Genomic DNA, 25,848 nt, shown 5'->3' on the forward strand with positions numbered 1-25,848 from the left:
GTGGATGTCGTGTATATTGCATTACAAGCGCATGTTTCCGTTTGGGATGAATAGGACAGTGACGCACGGGAAATCGCTGATGTAAGGGGAGCGTTTATTCCTCGGCTTTAACTGTAGACACACAAATACGTTAGGGTTTGGTCCATATTTACAATGTATGAAACGGCGCGTGTTTCAACAGACATCGATCTTTTTCTATTAAAATAATTACTTCACAACGGTGGTTTATAAGGAAAACATATATCCAACAATCTATTTGCTGGAAATGTAACAAATGATAAGAATAAGAATACCTCCCCAAAACTATTGTTTGTTTGTTAGTTAATTAGTTGTTTAAAACTGCAGCAAATATTATATCTATATGACGGCTCTCTGTGAATAATCGAGTTTGGGCCAGACAATCCAGTGATAGTTGTTTTACGCTTCAGCATTCTATTTGTTATTTTCCTTCGTGATGTTCATGGCATTGTTTAGCTCATGCACTACCTTGGGTGGTTATTGGCCAAAGGGTTGATTGGGGTAATTAACAGTAGTGAATTTAACTGTTGTCCTTCATAATGTCAAGCGATATCTAGCAATATCGTTCGCTGAAACCGTATATTTACAGATGACGTTATACCAGCCATACGCGTTGTTATATTTTCTGATAATTTCAAGCAATATCTATCAACGTAAACTTGTTTAACAATTTATGTAGGATAAATGTTAAAACTCGAAAATTTAAAGTTGGTATTTAGGAAGCTAATTATTTATATAAATTGTACGTTTTCAGTTTATAATGTCGAGTTTCATATGACGTTAAATGCCAGAGTTATGCGCTTTTTTAAGACAATCCCTCCAAACTATTGAAACGTGACCTAGTAACACGCGGATTATATATCAAAATAATAGCTCTCGGTGAGCGAAGTATAGAATCTGATTAGACAATACTGCGAGGATAAGAAGGAGCAATAAATGTGGATTGCGTAATTTGAGTAGAGGTGGCGATGCCGGTGTAATCTCGATTGCGTCGGGTTTAATTAAACTTTGCCGAGGATATCCGCATTGAAACAACGCGGCTCTCATTGCAAAAATGCCATTTCTCTCGAATCGACAGCCTCACGTTTCGGTAACAGTCCGCGAGATCGGCCCTTCGCGTTGGCCATCGGTTCAGTTAATTACTGTAGCAGTTTACGCCACGATTCGGCGATTTTTTTTTCATCAAGTCAAGACATGAGTCACGCCATGCTCGATTATCCTGGAACCTCAAGATATAAACTTTATATCCGTAACGGTTCCGTAGCTACTTAACCTCGTATGACGTCACAGAGTAGCTGCCTATTCAATTGGGCATTCGTGCAGCAAACTATTTCATGTTGCTTCGTGGTGCTTGTACATACGATACGCGACCCGAATAGCTTACAATGTGAGTGTAGAAAATCACTTGAGGCTGGTTTTATATCTTTGCTAAGATACCGGCTCCGTTTCGGGCCCTGTGCGTGCGTACCAGTAATACTGTTCACAGTTGAAAGTCCTTTGTATGGCTGGGGACCCGCCACAAATGCTATTGATTCAAGCTGGAAAATAATAGCAGCTTAAGCAAAGCTATTATCCCTGCGAACGTAGAAGGACAAGGGACGGCACTTTAGTTTGGGGCTACGGAGAAAGGCGATGGTGTACCCTCGTCACCAGCGCCCTGAAACAAAGACCAGATAATCAATTCCCCCGTCTTGAGACAGAAATAAAATCGTTCACCGACGCGCTGACGAAGGGCCGCGAGTTTTGATTCAAAACAGTCTGCGCGAGTGCCGAGTGTGAGATATAGAGACATGTACTTTGATACTCCACGCACGTTCCTTCCCGAACCGAGTTGCTCCACCGACCTAGGAATAAACTCAACCGACTGTGAGATGATTTAGGATAACCCAGCACTTCGGTCGATCCGGCAGTCGCCTAGCGAATGTGAACTCGTTTACCGTGAGACGCGGGAACGTATGCAGATCGTTCCCCTCACGCTCAATCCAGCCTCTCCGTGGGGGTTTAACCCACACATTGATGTCCATTATGTATTACCGCGTATGTTTTCTATTTAAAACAACGAACGCAGGTGAGATAATCCCTTCCCCCACGCCGAGTCCCCCTATTTACGGCGCCGTCGAATTTCTGTTAATCCGCGCGTTGTTGGCCAGATCTCGCTTTAGACTGAAAGAATTGCACTCCTTGTTTCCACTCTGTTGTAAAAACAAGTCTTTATCACCGCTGGCCAGATGAAAGCTATTGACGCAACGTTGAGGGTATGAATTACGTAATAAAACGACCGAGTCGTGTTACGGTTCAGCGAGCGGCGTGGTGTTTAGACGTGTCACGTTCTTTATCAATACCACGTGTGTATGTAGCGTTTGATATGCGGATAGCACGACTCCGCTTTGACAAATGTATATTGCATGACCTTTACTGAAATTGACAACCCATTCACGGAGTCGTAAAAGTTTGTGAAAACAACGAAACGTGTTTGGAATATTTACATATTAACGATGTGGAATTTGATTTTCTATTTCGTCAAGGGACGCGGAATTTTAAACTTTTAAATCGTCATATGAAGGATTATCGTGACCACGGACTATTTTCGTTCATTCTCCAAACCTCGCGTATAAACACGGCGTCGTAGTTGCACTAGACATTGTTCCATGTGCGTGACTTATGTATTTATAAGCCAGTATTAAGTTACCTCTTTGTTCAACCTCTCTAATAGCACGTAGCGGCCAACGGGTTTTATTTCTATTCGCTGGAGGGGAAGCAAACTTCCGTGCTCCGTGCGTGCAAAGGCCGAGACGACAGCGTTGCACGTGACAGACTTTGCCAATCGTAACTGACTCACGCATATTGATTACATACACAGTGTCACTAAATCGCCCGACACGGCGTCGACTAGAGCTCTTTGGGAAGTTGGGACTGTACTCTCGTCAGATCGAGCCTAGCTTGTATTGGCTCCTGTCATTCAAAGCCCCTCAGTCGGGCAAGCGCCACAATCAATACCCACATGCCTCGCCGCGGTGAGCGCACACGGCCCGATATCACATCAAGGAGAAGGTTATTACTTCAGCGTGGACCGCCCCAGAAAAGTCTTTCTCGGTGTCGTAAATAGCTCACGGTCTTTACTAAAGGATTTCCAGTGAGAGGTTAGTTGTTCCCAAACTCTTCCCAGATCGGTGAAGATAGCTGGGCGAGCCTGAAGCTTCTGTGACGGGTCCATTATAGTATATCGCGCTCGCCTCTCGAAATAGCTTCTCGGGCGAAACAGATTGATCAGCTAGCCATTCGTTTTTGTTGCATTGCTCTCCACGATGAGGCGACGGAAGGGTAATCGCGGGCGACCCAGGAAAGTTAAGAAAGGACGCTTTCCTAAACTGAGGGAGAGTACACCGTTTGATTCAAAACTTTGTGAAAACAACTCCAACGACCAGACGACAAGTTTGAAAAGTGACGACGCCGTGACTGGAGTTATTGGGTTGGATAAGACCGGTCCTTTCAGCTACCGTGTCGGCAGTGTGAATATCGAACTGGAAGGATCTGAGGAGGATATCAAACCAGTCATCCAGGAGAATGACATTATGTTGGAGGTCGAGTGTGGATCAAATACCGCAAGTATGTTTTTGTCAAGACTTTGCCAAGGGAGCAAGGGGTCGTGTATTGAGTTTGATGGAGCCTGGTTAACTCCCAACGAGTTTCAGTTCGTCAGTGGACGGGAGACGGCTAAAGACTGGAAAAGATCTATCCGACATTTTGGACGAAGCTTAAAACTCCTAATTACTAAAGGAATATTGACTGTCCATCCCGCTGCTTGTCGATGCGACAGCTGTCGTCTGCTTTCCTCAACGGTACGTATTACTTCCCCACCGCTATACGACTCTCTATGTTATCATTACAAATGGCCGCCATCTTGGGACGGTCGAGCAGACGAGGCAATATGTCTGCCTATGATACGTGTAGGTCAACTAACCGACATTCAATCACGCTTTACACATTAATGAAGCTTTTAGCCGCTACGGAACACGTTGGATTCTAAAGCTGAAACACCCTTTTACACAACGGTTCAAGTTCCGTAGCACATCTCTTTGAATGTTTTTTGTTATTTGATGACGTAAAGGGACAAATTGAAAGCAGAAAGACAACACCCCTCTCGCCACTTCCCAAATCGCCATTATCCTCTCCCGTCCTTCGTTACGGAAATGTTGCAGCAAGAAGCGGCAATGTTTTTACTATCAAACTAATGTTGTTCCGTAGCATGAACTTGTCTATGAACTTTTCAAAATGTAAACGTGCACCTATATATTATAAGTGACATTAGAACATACGTTTAGGTCCATGTACTGAATTTTCATATTTATCCCCAAACGGATTTGATCAAGCTTAACCTTCCTCCTTTCGTATCGATTCACCATACACTAATCTGAATTAATCATTTATTCACATTAAGCACGTGTTTATTGATGATTGGGAGGTGCTCAGTTAATCGATAGAGTAGTGACTGCATCGATAGCGTGACGCTATTGTTCCAGGTACTTTTTCCCCAACCGCACCAGCGAAGACCAACGCCGTTGCCAAATATACAACTGATAAATACATCGTTTTTGCACATTTACTTTAATTTACGGCGTCGTCAGTCAATACTGACTTGGCTGAACACTCCCATCTCGGTCTGTTGTCTGATAAGACTGGGTGGCTGTGTTCGATAGCTTAAAATGCAGGAGTTGAGTTGATTTTTTTGGCATGCACGTACTAAAGATCGCCATTATCTGGGCCCCAGCTATATGGGGAGATGTTCGTGATCGAAACGCGTGAAAGATCACGCAGGAGGCTTGCCGGGGTCTTGTGTAACCTTGCCTCACTCATATCCCTAGTCCCAAACGTGTTTGTGAAACTCCTCCGGGCATTTGAACAAATGTTGAAATATAGCAGACGACAGTCCGTTCGTGACGTAAATACCGACACGCCATTATCCAATCAGATCTATCGATTAGAAGTAATAGAATATTTTTTCTCTCGATGGCGAACCCGATCGCTTTGTCCCTTGACGGAAATCCACATTCGTTTCAGAAAAGCCCGTCTGCAATTTTATCGCTACCTTCACCGCGGGACGCCATCTTGGCAGATCAGGCCGCGCACACGTGACGTAATTAGTGGCAGTGTCGAAAGCTTCCCGCCTTTCCCCTAGCCAACGTGACGTTTATTTACTGTGAGTTTCGCGCACAAAGCAGCCATTAATCCGCTAGTTCGGCACAGAAACCCAACACATGGCAGCCGTTAGAAGTAACGCTTACGAGCGAGATTTCCATGTCCCAACCCCCATTCCCCCCAACGCACGCTAACGCCAGCCACACCGTCTATTGTCTATGTTTATAATCTTTTAGATATACGTGCGCCCTTGCACGGAATTCGGATATCGGTGTAACTTGATACAACGACACATCTCCCCGACAGATGATCGTCAGATGGCCGAGCGTGTATTCGTAATACTAACATTCGACGTAAATAACATATCAATTTACATAAAAAACATTTCTTACGAACGAATGTGAGGTTATCGTGTTCACATAAACAACGACACATGCTAGTCGTGGGTAATAGGTTGCAATATCGTGTCCCAATTGCACCTCTGAACGTCATGCGGCAGAATAGAACCCGGGACGAAAGCCCCAATGTCAAAACGCGACGTGAACTTGTGTCATCGTACCCGGACGTTGCGGAATGATGCTCATTCTGTCGACCACCAGTTTACCGGGCTGCGTCGTAAATGCCATCTCCGCAAATACGGAAGTTGGTTACACTTGAGACACCGTTATATTGCAATCCACATTTCAAATGATTGATGTCAAGGGAAACGCAAACAACAGTTCCAAAGTTTTTCGTAAGATGCGCCCGGTTTCTACTTAAATTCTGTCTGTTAGATTAATGAACTATTCACGAAATGGGCGTTGGAGCGTGAATGATTCCAGTTCGGTCTCTGAACGGTTTATTACCCCGCAATTCGGAAAGGAATCCATTAATCGCAGAAGAAACCTCCGACTGCTAGAACAAACACGTGGATATAAAACAAGCACGGGTTTTATTGCTTCACGAGATGTTGCCATGGCAACCGCGATTGTAACGTACACGCTGTATTTATAAGCATAAGGTTTATATGTCCCTTTGAAATGCGGGTCTGGTGATACGCACGAATGGATACGTAATATCTATTTCAACACCTTGCTCGCAGTCGGGACAATTGTTCATGAAAGTAATCACGTGGTCAATTTGCATGAGGACTCAGCTCAACGCGTTGAAGGGGATGGCGATGTTGTCGAATATCCTCCATTTTGGGATCATCGACAACCTGGCTCCAAACAAAAAGAGCCGTGACATTTCTAGCCGACAAAAATGCCCTTGTCACGACGCGGAATCTAACACGTGTCAAACGCTAGATGTCCCACCGCTAAGCGAACCTAGTATTTGCAGTAGAGTGGTGTCGATTATTGAGACACATTAAAACGAGTGAATACTTTACGCTTTATAGGCCAGGCTCTACATAAATTGTTTCCAAAGGCAATATACGTAATCGATTTGCACAAAACGGGATAAATCCATAACATTCCGGTCATGTTTTGAGGACCATATGTTGTCGCTGCGCACGTTTGCTTGCAATGAGCAACGCTTTCCAGCGCTCGTGACGGATATGGCCATCTGAATATATCAAAGTGGCATGTTACAACTGTCACGCTTTATGAATTTTATATGACACAAATGGCACATGAACTGTATAAATATATCATTAGCGTTACTAACACAAACAATGACAGCACACAGCGTTTATTCGGTTGGGAACAGCTTTGTGTGCCAAGTGTATACCCTCGTATTACGTTGCTAATGTAAAAATCAATATTTATACACGTGTGTGACGCACATTTCACTTATCATCTACGGGTCCATGGACGTATTTTATGCGTTGTAGATTCACAGGCTGCAGACTAAATGGATATAATAAATTTTAGACAGGCAAATAAATTGCCAAGCCCTGCTCCAGGCATTGTTAAACAGAACCGACTCGTTTTAGATTACTTACCGTGACGTGAGTGCGCATCCACCTATATTTATCCTTCATTTACCGTGGCAGTGCAATCTTCAGTGGCTTAGCGGGTGTGAATTTCTCTGACATATACACCTTGTGCTACGTCGGCTTTTTGAAATCTACAAGTTGATCAATAACTAATGACATGAATTATTTATTGTGGACGTGCTGGAGACGGTGTTGTTGAGGACTTGTAAATTTCATTTACGACACCAAACCCCACAATGGCCGGTATGTTCAATGTAAGTAGCAAACGTGGTTAATTTCAGTGTGGTGTTGTACGTTACAGCGGAGATGGGTTGAGCACGGCAGGAAATGTACATATGCCGGGCGCAATGTGCGTCACTCAAGACGGTTCACGCAAATAGAACATTATCGTGTTACGGCCATGGATCGTGCTACGCCTAAAAAGGAATAAAAAGACCAAGGGAAGTACATTTTATTGAATTTGGCCTACAGCGGAAAATGAATGTAATTTTTTTGAAAATACAGCTTGATTTTACTTCGTTCTCTATCCCCATTCATCGATTTACGGAGCCGTAGACATGAATACTCGCCGAGCTCTCGCGGTAAATGCTGTTCTTTTCACGGGGAATCGGCTTGATAGAGGTCGTTCTCTCTTCACCACGGCACCGATGTAATTAAAGATGTATTTGCAGGCGATACAACCAGTCTTATGTAATTATCAAGGGTCAGTAATTTTCCACACCTCGCCTCTTCTTGTGTTTAATGCGCTGAACATTTGCACACGGCACAAATAGGGTGATTACGTCACAGATTTTCTTATCTAACCACTACAATTAATTGTGCCTGTTAAACCTTTCAACCCGATACCGACGGTGTATATGCTGCTGATAATGAATTGTCAGATGCCGCGTCCGGTTTAGAAAGTATTGACATTTTACACGTGTCCTAAATATCTGCGCGTCTCAGCGTAAATAGTGCCCTTGTTTGTTCGAAGCGAGATGGCGGCAGCGCCGTGTATACCAGCCTCGATGCTTGTAAGCAATGCCAGGCACTTTTCAAACATTATTTTTAATCGATTAGGTCTTGAAATCTAATTTTTAAAAGGACAAGTGTCTCGTTTTCTGATGAATAGGGTTTTGTGACATGTGGCCGAGTACTCAAGTCTTTTGTTGGAATGTCTTGGAATATTTGAACTGTTCGCTTACAACGTTATGCAACTACGCGATGATACGCAAAGATTGTCTTCAGTTCGAGAAGGAACATGTTTTATCCATGAACATCCAACAATATAGTGCCGCAGATGAAAGGAGTGCTGTTGATGAAAGATGCTATCTACACACGTCATTGCCCTTGGTATTTGATCTATTTATAAAACTCAGCAATCGTCGCAATTGGTTTGACTTTGATGCGAAAAAAGTAGCTCTATTTTCTTTGATGCAATGAAGAAACATTTCTCTGAAAACCCCATTAAAATGAATGTAAAATTTCAGAATTAAATGAAACGTTTAAAAGTTGGAAACGCTCTAAATATTGTAACAGGAAATGAAATAAGACGAAACGTGTATGCGTTAATACATACGTACACTAATAGTTCTGTGTTTCTCCTAATCTGTAACAGGTTTAGTTGTGTTATCGTAATTAAAATAGTCCCTCGACGCTATTTCCGGCACGTGTGCGATAAACGAGCTGTGTTATCCATTCTAAGTAATCTGCAAAATGTGGTGATGGCGGGGCCTTGTTTACTTCTTCCGTATCAGAGCTGCGTAGGAACACGTCTTCTGTAAACGTGTAACAGCGTGTACGTAATACCTAAAATATACGTTATGTAAACGTTTTAAAACTCGGTACCAGCTTCAAAATGTGAGAAGACCCTTCTCATTTATTATCCTGGAGTAAACAACCCGTAAACATGTACACAGCGTTCACAAGTTTTGTATTTTTAAGATATGGTGTCACTGCCGCTATTCCGTTCAGAATGACTAATGTTGAATTCATCGACGGGATCGCCACAAACTACAATTCATGTGACATATTTCCTTGGAGTAAATTCTTTTCATGCCACACAAAGCCTTTTGATCTAGTGGTGAAATATATATTAAACCTTAGCGTTGTGAATGGACGGCCGTTAACGATTGGTCGGTGAACGAGTTCGTGTCGTGGCGTTCCCTCATAGTAGATGCGGCGATGACGACAATATATTGTGTAGCGGTGACGTCAGTCTATGCTGAAAACCGAAAAAACACTCACTGGTTGATTAGCCAGTCATATGTTGTATATAGTGGTGTTTACTAGGTCATGCGTGCAATGTTCACCAATTCGTGGACTAATAAAACAGTTTTAGTATATATATTTTGAACCCTTGCCAAACAGAGACGTCGTGGGCTTGTGTAAGTCGGATAGTTCCAGCAGCCACGATGTAATGTCGTACAGTACCTCGAGAAATATCTATGCGAGAAGTGTTTGAACGATAAATATACTTCTCTGCGAGATCGGTTGCTTTTTATTATAGACACACCGCGTCTCCAGTTTCAAACCACATCGTACTTTGTCGTTAACCCAAGTCGTGTCTTTAGGACGATTGCTTTTCGTCAGGAATACATGATCGTTTTCGGTTCGGGCTATGCGCATTGAACAGGGATATTCGCCGAGTGTGGGACGTGAAAGAGGTTGATCAATTATCGTCAGCGTCAGCATATATTCAATGTACATATGTTTACCAGCGATCGATTTGGTGGTGAGATGGATTGAAATGTACACGCAATGTGTGTCAGGGAGGATGATATCTATTGCATGTACATTTCAGCCCATCTCACGCATATATTAAACTTATTAAACGGTAAGTGGTTTGTATAAGAGTAGCTTGTTTAATCAAGAGGTTTTAGGCGTTTAATGTATACACAAATTAGAGCGTATATTATGGTTTGTTTTGATTAAACGAACTGTAAGTATCTTGCTATGTGGTGTATCGTTTACTTTGATTTTGTTTCTAACACCCATTTTCACGATCCAGATCACGTCTTTACAGTGTCACGACCTTGCTCGTATCTCAGATCGTGACAAAAATATAACATGACTCCAGGAAACAGGATTTGTTTTAAAAAAATGCAAAAACAACTTTAACATTCTTTGTTCACGGTAGCCGACTGGAAAGTTTGCAGACGATCGTTTGTGCAGACATCAATCCAAAATGGCGCCCGTTAAAAACGTTTGGTTTCGAGGCGGCCCGTGTCACCATACCTTCTCTTCAAGGCAAGGATCAAATCTTTTGGCCGCGACTTAACGTCGACTTGCAGAGGCGAAACAACTACACTTATCTAAACCTCCCAATCTCTAGGGGTTCATTTTCGGGAATAGCGTTACGCGAACGGATCACGTGTTGGGCTGCCATTTACCCCTATTGCCATGACAACCGCGCGTGTTTTAATATTGACAGGAATTGTTCGAGACCGACCCGCACGTTCACCGGACTGGTTTATCGACAGGGGGAGAGCGGGAGGGGGGTCTATCAAGTCTTGTGGGAGAGCTTTACGGCGCCGAACATGTTCGCGTGATGCCCGTGTCCAACCCATGCATGCTGAGTTGGCTCGGCGCCAGATCTCGTGCACTCATCTCGTATCGTCGCTCTCCGTGATCGAAGGCAGTCGTGTATATAATGTCTACAGACCGGCGAGTCTTCGATAACTCGCTTGCGACAAACCTTAAATTGTTATCGATCCAACTGAGACAATCATGTGACCAAGACCCAATCACTTGCCGGCCACATTCCAAACTATCGATTCTCCATTGTATCGGAGCGTGTTCCGTTTCTCAGCTACTCCTATATTCGATAAAGTTTTCGAGACGATTCCGTGCCCAGTTGCACGGGAGTGTGAACCGCCATAGACGCCATCGGCAAAAAATCTGACGCAAATATTAGCAATTTTCTCCATGGTTAGTACCAGTTCTATAGTCTTGCCGCGCGTCCGACAGTAATTAACGGTCTTATAAAACCGTATACGTTCTGAAGCGAAAAGGGAGATTAAATACGACACCGTGTTTTTACTCCAGTTCCCTTCTTAAGGCGAGCGTTCATCTGCCGGACCAGTCATGTACAAAAATGCCATGTCGTTAACGCATGTTATAGTTAAGAATCTTATTTTCGATTACAAAGCTTATGAGTATCTAAGTAGCCACGACATCATGAGGTAGTTTCAGACGTCGCTGCAAAATTGCAGTCCCTTAAACAGACGCACTACAAAAATCACGTGACTTAGACGTGATTTTTCGAGAAAGATATCGGTTATTATTACATGTTCGGAGAAGCTATTTGTTCATACTTTATTAAAGTCTGATAGGATATTAATTGTTTCGTGTAACCACTTCCCTGTAATCACAAATATTTTCCTTGTTGGTTACGACTCATGGTTTCGAAACTGGCTGTAACGGTTTTGTCAATATATATGGAACCAAAAAGGTCAAAGATAATGAATATTTTGGCTCAGTATTTTGAAATTGTGTGCTAAAGCTTCCCTAAAAACCCGAAACCTTTCAGTTCTATAGAAAATTATAGAACAAAGAGCTTGAATCCTTTTGCAGTTCATTTTCTGGACATTTGGTTCGGAATATCGCAAGTTAATGTTCTCTCCAATGTATTTATTTGCTTTGCAATATACATGTGTGTTTGAATGTATATTGCTATCAATCATAATTTTATTTCATTGACGATCAATAACACCATTACATACTCCCTGACAGCGACAAAAGGGGAACGGTCGGTGTAATTTTCGACGAATATTTAATGAATAATACATTATGTCATGCATATAGATGATAATAATGGGCAATTTATTTATTTGTCTTCGCTAGATCAATTTCCCCTAAACACCTTTTTCGTCACCCTTACATTGTACAATGGAACTGTCATCTACAATGTATTGCCCTTAATGAGGAAATTGATTACTCACGAGAGGCATATGTTAATAACATTGTGGTACGCAATAATGATACAAACAACGGTTTAGTCATCAGACTGGTGAACTTTGAATCCTCGTGCAATCGGTTTGTGCGTATTAACCCAGCATGTTTCGTGCGCCCTGTGAAGGTGAACGTCAACTCGGATGTTGCCGGTTTCGTTTAATGATTCCGAGGTGTTATCATTCGGTTTTTCTGCATTAATAATCCTATCAAAAATATTGGACGTACTGGTGATTTCGTTAGCCCTCCCCCAGGTCGTTAAATCCACTGACCGGTCCCCTTGAGGGCGTTTTGGACTCTCGTCACGTGGTGGCTGAATATTTATGATGACCACCGGTCTTAGTTCTCCGACTGGACGCTTGACCTTTGTGTCTGGGTCGTCAAAGAACGCTTGACCGTAACGGTTATCTGAGATGGCGGTTTTGTTTGCAACGAGGGCAATAGCTGATAATGATCACTCTCCGACCGCGGAGGTCTGATAAAGAGGGGCATTATCTAGTTTACCGAAGGACGCCCTAGCGGCCGCGATTCTACCTGTCATATATCAAAAATCATATTTGCATGACCGAATGATAAATTTATGCTCGTAGGAACTCCCACATGCTAGATAGTTAAAGATATTAAAGAAACATTTTTGCTACCGAGCCGAACGATTAATTCGTAATGGAGATGACGATAGTTCGACAGGTCTCTTCACTTGTTAAATGTTAAATATCAACTATATCTTTTAAGTTTAATAGAGCAGTTTATTGTCGTTTCGGTGTATATGGTGCACTGTTTCAGCTTTTGTTTCATTGTACTGATAGCAATCCGATGTTGACATTTCAGGAAATGAGTTAGTGTGACTTCAAGCATGTATATTGTCATGGTAATACTATCAAAGCCTAACTGAAACAGTATGTGTATGAATTATTTATTACGTCGAAGTCAAAGTAGGCAATAGCGTGTGATCCTTCCGATGTAACATAACGTATAGATGTCGCCCCTCGCCATGTCGGTCACGTGACACTTGTGCATAGTGACGTATTTTTACGTCAGTCTTCGTACGTTCACCCCAGTCATTAGCCTCAGTCTTTGCATATTTACCTCAGTCTGTGTTCAATCACACCATTCATCGTTGTACATACGTACCTTAGTCATCGCTGTCATTGTTCATTCCCCCAGTCATAAATGTACACAATCCGCAGTCATTGATGTACTTTATTAGCCTTAATCATGGTACAATTACCCCAATCATTTTACATTCACCCCAGTCATCGCTCTCCGTTTACCTCAGTCATTGTACATTCACCTCAGCCATTAGTGTACCTTTACCGCAGTCATTGTTCGTTCACCCGAGTCATTGCTGTCCGTTTACCCTAGTCATTGTACATTCACCTCAGTCATTAGTGTACCTTTACCGCAGTCATTGTTCGTTCACCCCAGTCATGGCTGTCCGTTTACCCTAGTCATTGTACATTAACCTCAGCCATTAGTGTACCTTTACCGCAGTCATTGTTCATTCACCCGAGTCATGGCTGTTCGTTTACCCTAGTCATTGTACATTAACCTCAGCCATTAGTGTACCTTTACCGCAGTCATTGTTCGTTCACCCTAGTCATGGCTGTCCGTTTACCCTAGTCATTGTACATTAACCTCAACCATTAGTGTACCTTTACCGCAGTCATTGTTCGTTCACCCCAGTCATTGCTGTCCGTTTACCCTAGTCATTGTACATTTACGCAATATAGATGTAGGTTTCCTCAGTGCTGTGGTATGTCAATGCCCGTCAGCAGTGATGTAAATTTACGTAAATACCGATGTCTTCTCTTACACAGTTCGTTTATATTTCATTTTACATTTTACAGATATTTTCCTTTGATGAAATATGTTTTACATTGACACAATTTCTAAATTTATTGATATACATTAGCATGTACTTAACATTTTCATACTTACACATTCCTTTTGTTGCGACTTTACACGTAAGGCACTAAATTAATATATGTGCAGTACATATACATGTAAAAACTATGTAATATGTTTCTATGAATCACCCAAGCGAACCCATAGCTCATTGTACCCTTGCATCCTAAAATACACACTTTGACGGATACACCTTAAACGTATTCAGGTCTCCGGAGTACACACAGTTCATAAATTAGATCACGCACATGTGACAGAGGCAGTAACGTAATACGCGAACGAAATTATCTGCTGTAATTTGAAAATGTCACGTAATCCACAACTAAACATGACCAGAATTATTAATAAGTATTAAAATGCACAAATGCCATCTCAGCGTCCATGTCACTTCACGCAAACCTCCCCACATGCACTTGGGGAAAGTCCATTCGTGACAGAGACTTCTCGTTCCTGACTTCCTCGTCTTCTCCACCTGATTCCAGGGGACGATGAATTATTCACGGATCATCAAATTGTAATTAGTCAAGAGACGTTTCGTAATTACAGTCTTGCGGCGGTAATTGTCTTGTATTCGAGGCCAAAAACGTCCATTTCAAATTAATGTCCACTTTCTGAGTTGAAAGCAAAATCTGGAATATTGTCAAATGAAGTTAGCGTAACTTTCCTGAGGGGTAAGATGGCAGGAGGTGCAGAGGAGGGGTGGGGTCACGGGGGAGGGGTGGGACACAGAGGAGGCATTTCTATTGTTGTCAATTCACATTTGTCCAAACGTTCACATGTCGGTCGCCGCGAACACTACGCAGGTTAATGTTGTGACTAACCCGTTGGGCATTCGTCGTTGGAGAGGTGTATACGGTTTTTTTATTGCTTACGTCATTTATTCGTATAATTAGGAGCAGGTCCCTCAAGTAAATATAGCCGATGTCGTGCAATACGACACGCCTTTGTTGATATTGAATGCTGTCGTCACGGGAATGTGCGTACCCTATCGGCTGAGGTGAACTCTATGGGACTCGCAAATTCATATAATCCCTACGAAATAAGCATGCGTGCACACGAATTAAAGCCGTCTTTTGATAAACAGATCTGATGTTCATGTTGAATGGGCAGACAAAGCGTCGGTCTCAGATTTTATTTCGTCGGTTTTAATAGGCTGATTGTGAATGCTCAATAAAGTTGTTTCGTGGCTGCGGATTTATTGAGTGGTTTCTGTTTCAGACAAACGAGCCGAAACTTGTGAAAGACAAACGTGAACGGGACCTAAGGGAAAGGGCAAGCAAAGGATGTGTCGGGTCACCGTCAGGATCCGACAAGGAGGAGGGGGGTAGTCGAGCAAGCGAAGACGATGGGAGCGAAGAAGCTGACGAAGAGAGTCAGGAGTCGGGCGAGAATGGGGATGAAGACAGTGGGTCTGAGGAAGAGGAAGAAGAGGGGAAGGTAGAGGAGAACAACAACGAGGCTGGTGAAAAGGAGTCAAGCAGTAGTGACGGCTCATCTTCATCTGGTTCATCTTCTTCCGGTTCTGAATCTGGGTCTGATGAAGACGAGAAGAAGGACGAAGAAGAGGAGGAAGAAGAGACTACACAAGAAGAAGCTGTGGCGGAAGAACCAACGGAAATTGTTCCCGAAAGTATTGAAACTCCAGTTGAAGTTGGTAACACAGTTGATGAAGATGAGGATATACCTGAAGAAATGGAGGTTGCTGAGGCTACCCAAGAGGATGAAGGAGGGAGTGAGTCTGTTGTAGAAGAGGAAGAAGAAATGCCAAATGAGGAGGGTAATGTTGTTGAATCTAAGGACGAGGATAGTATTCCTGCTTTGGAAGAAAAACACGACGTCGAAGCTGAACCAGAGACTCCTATGGAGGAAGAGGAAGAGGAAGTGGAGGAGGAAGAGGAAGTGGAAAAAGAAGAGGAGGTCGAATCCAAGGCTGAGGAGATGGAGAAGTGTGAAACCGAGGACACACCAATGGAGGAAGATAGTTCCGTGAAGGAAGAAGAGGCTGTCGAACCAACTGAGTCGTCCGAGCAAGCTGAAAGTGAGACCGTCGAAACTTCTTCCGTTTGTGCCAACGAGATGGAAGACTCCAAGAGCTTGGGGGAGTCAAGGGCGAGTTCTCCAGTAGATGTCAAACCAGAAGATGTGCTAACTGACAGTGTTCCTGTGGTAGAGTCGGACAAGACGAAACAACTAACTGAGGACGAAACTAGTCGGGGTAGTGTCAGCAGTGCCCCCAGCGTTGACAGTAGCATTAAAAACTCCTCCGACCGTGAACAAACCCCGACCCCTCGCAAGCTTTCCACACCAACCTTACCTGAAGTGTGTGTCAAGAAAAACGCAGAACGGTCAAACAGGTATGTTTTTAAAAGTATTTACTTACAGTGCCTTTACTGACAGTGCCGTTACTTACAGTACCTTTACCTACAGTGCCGTTACTTACAGTGCCGTTACTTACAGTGACTTTACTGACTGTGCCGTTACTGACAGTGCCGTTACTTACAGTACGGTTACTGACAGTGCCGTTACTGACAGTGCCGTTACTGGCAGTGCCGCTACTGACAGTGCCGTTACTGACAGTGCCTTTACTGACAGTGCCGTTACTGACAGTGCCTTTACTGACAGTGCCTTTACTGACAGTGCCTTAACTTACACTAATACTTTGTCCTCAGCTGAACAATATGCAATCGTTAATAACTCGACTAGATTTTGACTCTTAAATCCATTTACAATCAAATACTCTTTGATTAGACAAGCAGTTAAGAAACATGGACGATGAAAAACAATTCATAAAAAATAACGATAGGACTTTTGCAAAAAAGCGTCAAACTCCGAATTCCAAAATGGCGTTTTCGGTTGTTTCCGACATCACGGGCGGCGGAGGTAATTGTAGTCATGTCGACAGTTGATGAATCGTTGTCCTCCAATGCCGCAGGCATTCAGGTCATTGAGCGTTGGGGGACAACGGGGAGGAGGCTGGATGCAGGGAGGCTTTCTTGTTACTCTTTGCACTGTGTTTCTAATGTAATTTAACACACGGAGGGGACATTTCTCAGGATTAGCATTGCAGCGGCGTGAAATGGCTCGCAACTTGTTTTTTGTTGCTTTTTGGGACATCTGGAATTTGTCGCAATCCCGTTGAAAGAATTCGAATTAACTAAGGCAAATTGTAAACTTAAAATGTGTGGTCAGTGTAAATGTGAATTTCAGCGTAAAATCCACATGTTCAAACTGGCATTTCGAACGGTGCGGCATTATATCGTCATGTGGTATAGCTGCAATATCCAGCCCGGTGTAAGTTGAGTTGAGTTTGATATTTAGCGGTAATATTATCACAGAGTAGGTCATATGTCTTTGATTCTCGGTGAGCACCAACCCCGTCCATCCACACCCCACGTCAACCTCAACCCTAAAATATTGTTTCATGTTTTAAGCACGACACAATACCATTGCTCTTAAACCCACCCAACCGGTCGCTTAACGTAGATAGAAAGAAATGTTGAAATATGTATTTTAATGGCGACAAGAAAATCTCCAATCGCTCCCCAAAGCAGCGTCCGTTGTAGAATTGCAACATACGTACGAGTTAATGAATCGCGGTTAAATAGTTGTGATACCAGTTTCGGCGAAGACTTGAGCGTATCATGCCCCATCGACGATCCCCGTCACAAATACATGTAAGCCACGTCAATTGTTCACCTCCAAAGTACCTGTGAACATATGTGCACTTCAAAATAGGAATTGCGTCTGAAGGAAAGGAGAAATAAATACATGCCGTCTGCGGCACCGCTCTTGTATTGCCATGTCTACACTGTAATTCTTCAACTGTTCAAGGGAAGCCATTATTTACACAGAATTCCAAATAGGTATTACCCAAGTCCATCAATCTTCCAGCATCGTCGTCAACGTTCATCAAAGAACTTTCCCCCTCCTCGAATTGTCTAGGGAATATCTTTCAATTTCAGTCAATTTCTACTCAGCAACCGCTATAGTGTTTAAAACGGAACTGATTGATACATAATAACATCAAAGGGGGTTCCCGATCACTTGGAAATCGAACGTGATCGGCGTCGGAAGAAACAATGATAAATGACTTGGGAAGACATGCTAGAGGAAGACTTTCAGACTAAATGCCTTAAGAGATTTATTACCAGTGTTGTAGATTTCCTGTACCGACTCCTTCCATAAAGACATGTTTTGTTAGATGTGTGCATCTCCCGTGGGTGTACAATCTCTTTGGTTTTCGCACATTGCCATATAATTAAGTAAACGTATGTTTTACGTTTATTATATAGCATAGAAACCTTCAGACCACTATTCTTGAAAGCAGACGATCAATTTCTATTTAATTCTGACGATCTTTGTCTCGCGATAGAAGCATCTTCTGAAACTGTCGTAATTAGTTATTTTCTGCGATCGTTTGTTTTCAAAGGCAAGGTGATTCACAAGTACACTGTAATGAATTAACCAGACGCGATGTATTTTTGCAGTACATTACAATCTGTCATTGTTAATTTCAGCGGCGGAGGTAAATCTCGCCTGAGCAACATTATTGATCTTCTGAGGACATCGAAAGAAAAAGAGACCCAAAAACAAACGCCGCCAGACAGACCTGAAGAAAAACGCCAAGAAACGCGACAGCCAGAAGTGAAGGATGTTAAAACTCCTTTTCCCCATCCACAAAGACGTGACGAAGCCAAGTCCAGGAAACCAGAGCGGGAAGAACCGTCGGTTCAGAAACCATCCAGAGGTATCTGCCGCCAGCACTTACTGGTTTCATGTCTCAGATAGATTAGACACGATACTGACACTAAAGTAACCACGGCTTCATATCCTCAATCATTTTAAAATGGATCGTCGATAAATATACTCTCAGTCGTTAAAAAATGGATCACGGAGTTTTCATTAAAGTCGTCGAGATATGTCATCTGGATGAGTGTTTTTTGTTGCGGTCGAATGTGTTCTCTTTTGCCTTTGATGGGCTCATATGTCTATCAGAATAATTCGCAGGCATGCTTTACAGAACATAAAGAAATGGGAATCGGGTGGCCAATAATGTGTCGCAGCCGAGTGTGTCTTTAAACATCGTGGATGATTTTTCGGGCTGTGAAGTACTGTTTTTCTGCTCCTAGTTGTCTAGAGCCACGCTCGGCAGTATTCCAGCTCAACGCCGACGGTCGTTAATAATCGAGTCTGGAAAGGTCAATTTAGTTATTGATATCACGAGAATCGATCAGCGAACGGGATACGACAGTAGTTTACTAAGTCCGCGAGCCTGACCACCCTGTCCCGTTAGTTGCCTCTTGCGACAAGCGTGGGCTGCTGATTACAAATATATTCTACCCCGTCCTCACAGGGAGCTGTTTTAAAGACATCAAACTTCAGTGACGGTGCTAGTATACTACTAGCATTGACGTAATCATCTATTTCTGGTTTTGATGACGTAATGATGATAATATAGGAGTATACTAACGCGATATTGTGATCTCAGAACCCCATATGCTCTTACATCGTTCTGGTTTATATATTTTTTGTATTTTGGTTTACAGAGGACGCCAGAATGAGCGAGAAAGCCCGTGAAGCGATGCGGCTTCCCATGGGTCGGCTTCCGTTTGGTTTCCCACCACCAGAGATCTTAGAACGCGCCAGTAGAGAAGCTCACGAACAACTGTCAAAGAGCCATAGGCAGTTTGAAAAGAACCTCGAATCTCTCATCACCCAAAATATGAATCCATTCATCCCGGAACTAAGTATCTTCTCCTTACCGGAACATCGTGCACAGCTGGAGTATAACTACATCAAGAATATGGAACGTCTGGATCAAATGGCGAAAGAACGGATGGCATCAATGGCCGAGATGCGCCACCAACAACTTCTTCGAGAACACAATAGCTTCGTGGCCAAATTGGCGGAACATCAGAAGCCGAAGCCTGTCAGGTCGGAGTCCAGTGAACACAGGAATAATAGGGAGAGTGTTAAGAAACCCATGGCTCCAAGTAAACGTTCTGTGCCCGATGGTAATTCGTCATCTTTACCAAAGGTTCCACATGCACACCGAGCAATGCCGGAAGTCAGAAAAGACAAACCAGATCACAGAACGTACGTGTAATTATGTTTTGTGTTGTGTTGTGTTTTGTGCTGCTTCTTCGACATGATTGGAATCAGTATCACTCAAAGGAGTGTTTCGTGGTTAGCTCGTAACCCAGCCGCAATTGGCATCATGAGTACAATGTGTGAAGCCCATTTCTGATGATAATGCTGGTATATTGCTAAAAGTGGCGTAAAACAATACTTACTCACCTCATTAGGTTTGTTTTCGAATATATGACCATTTTCATATTGTTTAGCTTCTTTGTCCCTTCTACACTTCTAAATATGTACATATGTAAAGCTGATTTAATATATATTGTTAAACCACTTATTGTATATATTTGTCCTTTGAAAAAAACAATTTGTACTTAAAGAAATGTGTTTCTATTTACAGACTCCAAACGCCCCCTGCAGCACATCACCATCACCCTTCGAGTCGACCACCAAGTACCGGAAATAAACCACCGTCCGCGCTTCCGCTTCCGGCTTCAACCGGAAGAGCGGCTCACCCAACAGGTCCAAGTGCGACACAGTCCCGGAGCTCCCCGATGGTGGCACCAATAGCCCCTCCACTCCAGATGTGGTCGTCCTGCTTTCCATATGTAATTCCACCACCGACAATAGAAATGCAAAGACTTACTCAGTTTTTCCCCAACCTTAACGGAGGGATGTTCTCAGCGGAAACGGGCGAGAAACGTCAAACGGAGTCCCCAATACTTGACCTTTCCACGAAAAAGAGAAAAATGGACGATAATAGCTATGAACATCGCAGCAAACAAGCAAAATTGTCTTCCAGCTCACGATCAGTTCATCCTCCACATGCTAACGGATTACAAAGAGATCGCCACTCTCATAAAGATTTCAGTGCTAAAGACAGACCGATGTGGGCCAACTTTGAAAGAAGTGGCGCTGTTGCTTGCACATGCGCATTACAGCATTTAAACGACATCCGGCACTGGTCCGTGGAGGATGTATGTTGTTTCCTTAAAGGACTGGAAGGATGCTCTCCATATGTTGATGTAAGGAGACCATTGTGCTGTAGTTATAATTTTTTGTTTGTAATAATCCAAACATTACTTCAACAGGACGAGACCATACCTGAGCCTTGTAAGTGGTTGCCCGGGGCGACTACACATATAGGTCCTAAATTAACAACCGCCAAAAAAAGTCCCATAACACACAACGGCCGATAAAGATGTTTGTTATAAGCGAAAACATATTAAAAGCATTCGTTTTACGTTCAAGCTATCATTTAACATCATCTGAAGCTTAAAGTTTTCTTCAAAGCCGCCTACAATTTTTCTAAACCGGTTGTGAATAATTCATTTACCCAGCTTTGAATGGCAGTCGCTAGGTGTTCCACTCCCAACGCTTCCATAAAACTAGGGCAACGGAATTACATGGTAATGTTTGAACGGATCGCTTACTAGACGGACGGTCCCTAGACACGGCAAACATACAATATTGAAGAGAATACACCATTTCTTCTCGCTTGGCTAATCATTCATGCATTCTTTCATTTATAGTTTAACCATAAACTGATATTGTGCGAAGTTTCTGAACTGTGTAGCAGACAGCTTTTTGAGGTTTCGGGTATTTTCTATATCAATTTGGGAATATACTTCGTTTCTCTTGAACAGAAATATTTCTTTTTTGAATTTGAAACGTGGTGTTAATGCTAGTGCAGATAGTAGATACAGAATGGTACGTATAAGATGATAGCGATGTACCTTAAACAGGAATAATGGATTTCTTTAAAGATGAATAGTGATGTATTGGAGGCCGACTGAAGTTCACGAGGTGATGATGGTTTATGTATCACGTAGTTGGATCTGTGTATTCTGTCAACCGAAGCGTGTCAGATGTATCTAATATCTACACATTAAGTTAAAGACAAATTGTGACAATGCATATAGAGGGATCTCTTAATAAAATACTTACAAAATATACTCCTCAAAAGTATCTATACTTGTTCAAACAAAGTTTAGGAACACCTGATCCATTCATATTTCTATGGTTTATCCACCATGACAATCAAACAAACTGCATTGCGATCTGTATAAGATATCGAGATAATCGACATGACGGCAGGTGATATAGATATGTACTAGTGTCTGTGTGTGTGACATACGAAATAGTTATCTAATATATGTGCAACGATCAATAAGCATTGGGTGCACAATATGTTATATATACTACTGCTATGTTGCATCAAATGAACCAAATCCAACATGTATCTATAATAGATGTTGGTGATTGTACAGTGTGACAAACCGGTTTATTTTATGTACTAGTGTCTGTGTGTATGACGATACTATACCCAGCGCACTAGTTATCTAATATATGTGAAACGATCTATAAGCATTGGGTGCACAATACGTTATATATACTAAAGCTATGTTGCATCAAATGAACCAAATCCAACATGTATCTATAATAGATGTTGGTGATTGACACTGTAAATTACGGCGTCGGACTAGACTACCAGCAGAGTGGTATTAATCTCATATTAACACGGACATGCCCTAAGCACTTGTTACCATCTGTACAGCCATTACTTCAGACTCTGCCTCCCATTGTCCCGATGCGTTATGTAACACTCTACACAGATGAACAACACTCAGTCGTTAGATAGGCGAGCGTTATCGAGGCGTCCACTCATTCGCGAGGTCGTAGGTATTACGCCAAGGATTTATTTGTATGGGCCTGGCGACCCGGGGTTTTAGGAAATGTCCATTAACTATGCAATGATTCACGTGACGCAACACACACTAACGACAGTTATTACAGCAACGCAGGCTTCAACCCGTATCAATAGCTGCGCGATCCCGGCGCGGCCACCCGTGAATATCTACAACTGGTTTTGTTTACACGTAACGTTCAGGCTAAAGAAGATTGTAGGCCAATTACTATGGCTATTATCTCGGTAACCAGGAACGTACACTCCCGGGACGACTAACCTATTGTCATCCTCAGGCGTGACGAAAACAGTCTACAAACACGCAGTTCATTCTTACGTAATGATTTCAACTGCGTTTTAATGTCTGCAATAAAATGTTTAAAGGGTGATATTATTGCATGGAACTATAAGTGGCTCAGGTTAATAGCTCTTGGTGGATTTATGCTGAACAGATGTTCTGTCGTTACTTCATAAAATCATATTAATACATTTCAATACAAGCGTTATCCAATATTCAAAGTTCGCCGGTGCATATCCAAACATTATTATTGAAAATCTATGAAACATAAAAATCGATAAAAATTATAATATGGTGATTGTGATGAGTCTATCGACAGTGTTTGTTCTACTCAATAACAGGCCTGTGTTCACTAGCCATAGACTTCATATATTGTCCCTATGAACATTTGGTGATGGGTGAACAGTTTGACTGTTTGTTGCCCATTGTTATTGTTCAAACAATTGGCCAGTTTACCAAACATGCGTAAACATTAAAGTAACAGCAATTTCGTAGTCAACGTCGGAATATATTTATTAACCATAATTGTTTTTATTTCCAGACATTCCGTCGAAATGGAATTGATGGTAATACATTACTTCTACTGACGTCAGACACATTGATGAAGTCCCTCGGCATGAAGATCGGAGCCGCAACGTTCCTCACAGAAGCCGTAGCAAGGCGTTCAAGAGAACTTCAGAAGCTTGTGCCATGTGAATACTGCAGGTTTAAGAACCAAAAGGGCTAACCTCCCTGTAGTTGTGTTTTGGTGGTGCTTAACGGACGCCATGACCCAGTTGATCTGGAACTTTAGGATTTGTACATACGGTCGGTGTATTTTGCAATAGACCGGCCTGTACGATTCGTCGTAGGGATGTCGTCAACAAACGATGGCGTGACAGGAACGGGATGTATATTTTGGTTGAATTTCTTCTGAAGGGACTGCTCAGCTGGTACTCATTTATCATTCTCTCGTTTTGGAGAGATCCGGGACCATGAGGTCAATCCTCTGTCGGTATTTGTGTTCAGAGTCCGAGTGTCATGTGTTGTTGTTTCACGGAGGGTACCCGGCAGTTTTTGGATACGTCAACTTGAAAAATTCCAAAATTTCTTCTTCAAAGTGAACACGAAAATCCGTCACAATCTGCTCGGATCTAGTGATCATAAATATGTTATCACTGACAGGTCTTTAATCCATGTAGCTCATTCCATTAAACAGTGGACCAATGAATAGCTTCTTTTACGTCACGTGACTGATATAGACATAATCACCAAGACATTCATCACCCCGCCATGATGTATTGATATACAAACATTTCACAGTCATTCGTGTACAGAATGTTAAACATGCAGTGTGTCCTTATTTATTGCTTTGTTGATTTCATATCTGTATGATATCTACATGTGTACATTTCACAAATGAGTGACAATCGCAGATGTCAAAGTCTCGCCATTGCTGTCATCTATGCGTGTTCAGTAAGTTATTTGCGTCCGGTGGTATATTGTCCGAACGTTGATCCATATCTACAACTATGCACTCTTCGTCTATTCCACGCACTATGCAGTCAGTGGTGTCAATTTCAGTGATGAAATCGATTACCTTTGAAAGACATCTTCCAAGTCAGACCAGATGTGTGTCCGTAATAAATAAGGGTTTTACACGGAAACTCTCCGGCTGGTCCTAAGGTTCGTGGGAAACTTGAAGGACTTTTTGTTGTCTTGTTTTTTGTTTTAAATATACAAAATATACGTTACACTAAGATTTTAATGGTAAAACCAATGAATAAGCTATGGACAGATAACATCAAATTCCTGTCCAATCGTTCATCATAGAATTTTAAGAATAATTTTAAAAATATTCCATTTCATATTAACGTTTCTGTTAGATATTTATTTTTAAGTTTAAATTTTTAATCTATTCACGGACACATTTCTGATGGTGTGAACAAAATATATGATGGACTCTGTTGTTTTTGTTAATGCGATGACATATAGTATTAAGCTTCTGTTATGCAATCAATATACATTGATGTGTTTTACATCCGATCGTTTCCATGTTATTATCGTGCCATAGGCGCTGCTCGTGGAACCAATGTACATCTGAAATAAATAGCTGTTACACGCAACGACCCCGTAACTAGCCTGCTTTTGAACTGCCATAGTCAGCTTTCCTCGTCTTTTTGCGAAAGAAATTCGTGCAAGATCATTCACATACTTCTCCACTGTGGTTGTGAATCCCTTCCGGAAATGACGTCATGTGTGAACTTCTAGCGGAAGTCAAATGGCGTTCACTTAGCAAATGTCAGTTTTTAGTATGAATGAATCAGCGACGGCAACGATAACGGCCGGCCGCGTTATGACGATGTTGTTATAACAGCCCCACAGAAATCGTCAGCTGTGCTCCGCCATAATCTATATCTTGGTATTTTTGCAGCAGCTTATATGGGATCGGTTGCGTTTGACATGCTCATATTTCTAACCAAATGAAGTGTGCTTTGAAGTCTCGGGATTTTACAAATCGATTGAGATCGTTAGTGGAAACATTCACAAGACCTTTGACACTTTTTACATTACGACAAGGTAAGGCTTTTTGGCAGAAATTCATGCGGCGCAAGGTCGCGACATTGTTCGACTATTGAATGGATTAGTGTGTTAAAGCTTTAAACCTGAACCCAGGGATCTCTCATTTTACTTTGGATTGAAATATGAGTCTGTCTCGCTGTGTAACAAACCTGCTATAATGAACGGCCTCTCAAGAAATCTGTCAAATCGCGTAAAACCAATATGGCGGATGTGCCTCTGTGCTCGAAAAACGTGCGCAACATAAATGGTTGTACATATGTCTGAAAGCTTATGTTGAGATGAAAATGTTTGTAATAAACAGCCTGGTAGATA

At 42.3% G+C, this 25,848-nt stretch overlaps 1 protein-coding gene across 1 annotated transcript; it reads left to right on the forward strand.

Moving 5' to 3' along the window:
• The first annotated feature begins 2,786 nt into the window (after positions 1 to 2,786).
• Positions 2,787 to 25,848, forward strand: LOC124266625 (DEK domain-containing chromatin-associated protein 4-like). Its single transcript, XM_046701425.1, has 6 exons — positions 2,787 to 3,857; positions 15,128 to 16,263; positions 18,427 to 18,656; positions 19,456 to 20,005; positions 20,391 to 21,015; positions 23,516 to 25,848. The coding sequence occupies exons 1-6, from the start codon at positions 3,324 to 3,326 to the stop codon at positions 23,699 to 23,701; spliced, it is 3,261 nt and encodes a 1,086-aa protein (XP_046557381.1). The 5' UTR covers positions 2,787 to 3,323; the 3' UTR covers positions 23,702 to 25,848.

The sequence above is a fragment of the Haliotis rubra genome, unplaced genomic scaffold, assembly GCF_003918875.1.
Source record: "Haliotis rubra isolate DU_JTF1 unplaced genomic scaffold, ASM391887v1 Scf127, whole genome shotgun sequence".
Classification (NCBI taxonomy): domain Eukaryota; kingdom Metazoa; phylum Mollusca; class Gastropoda; order Lepetellida; family Haliotidae; genus Haliotis; species Haliotis rubra.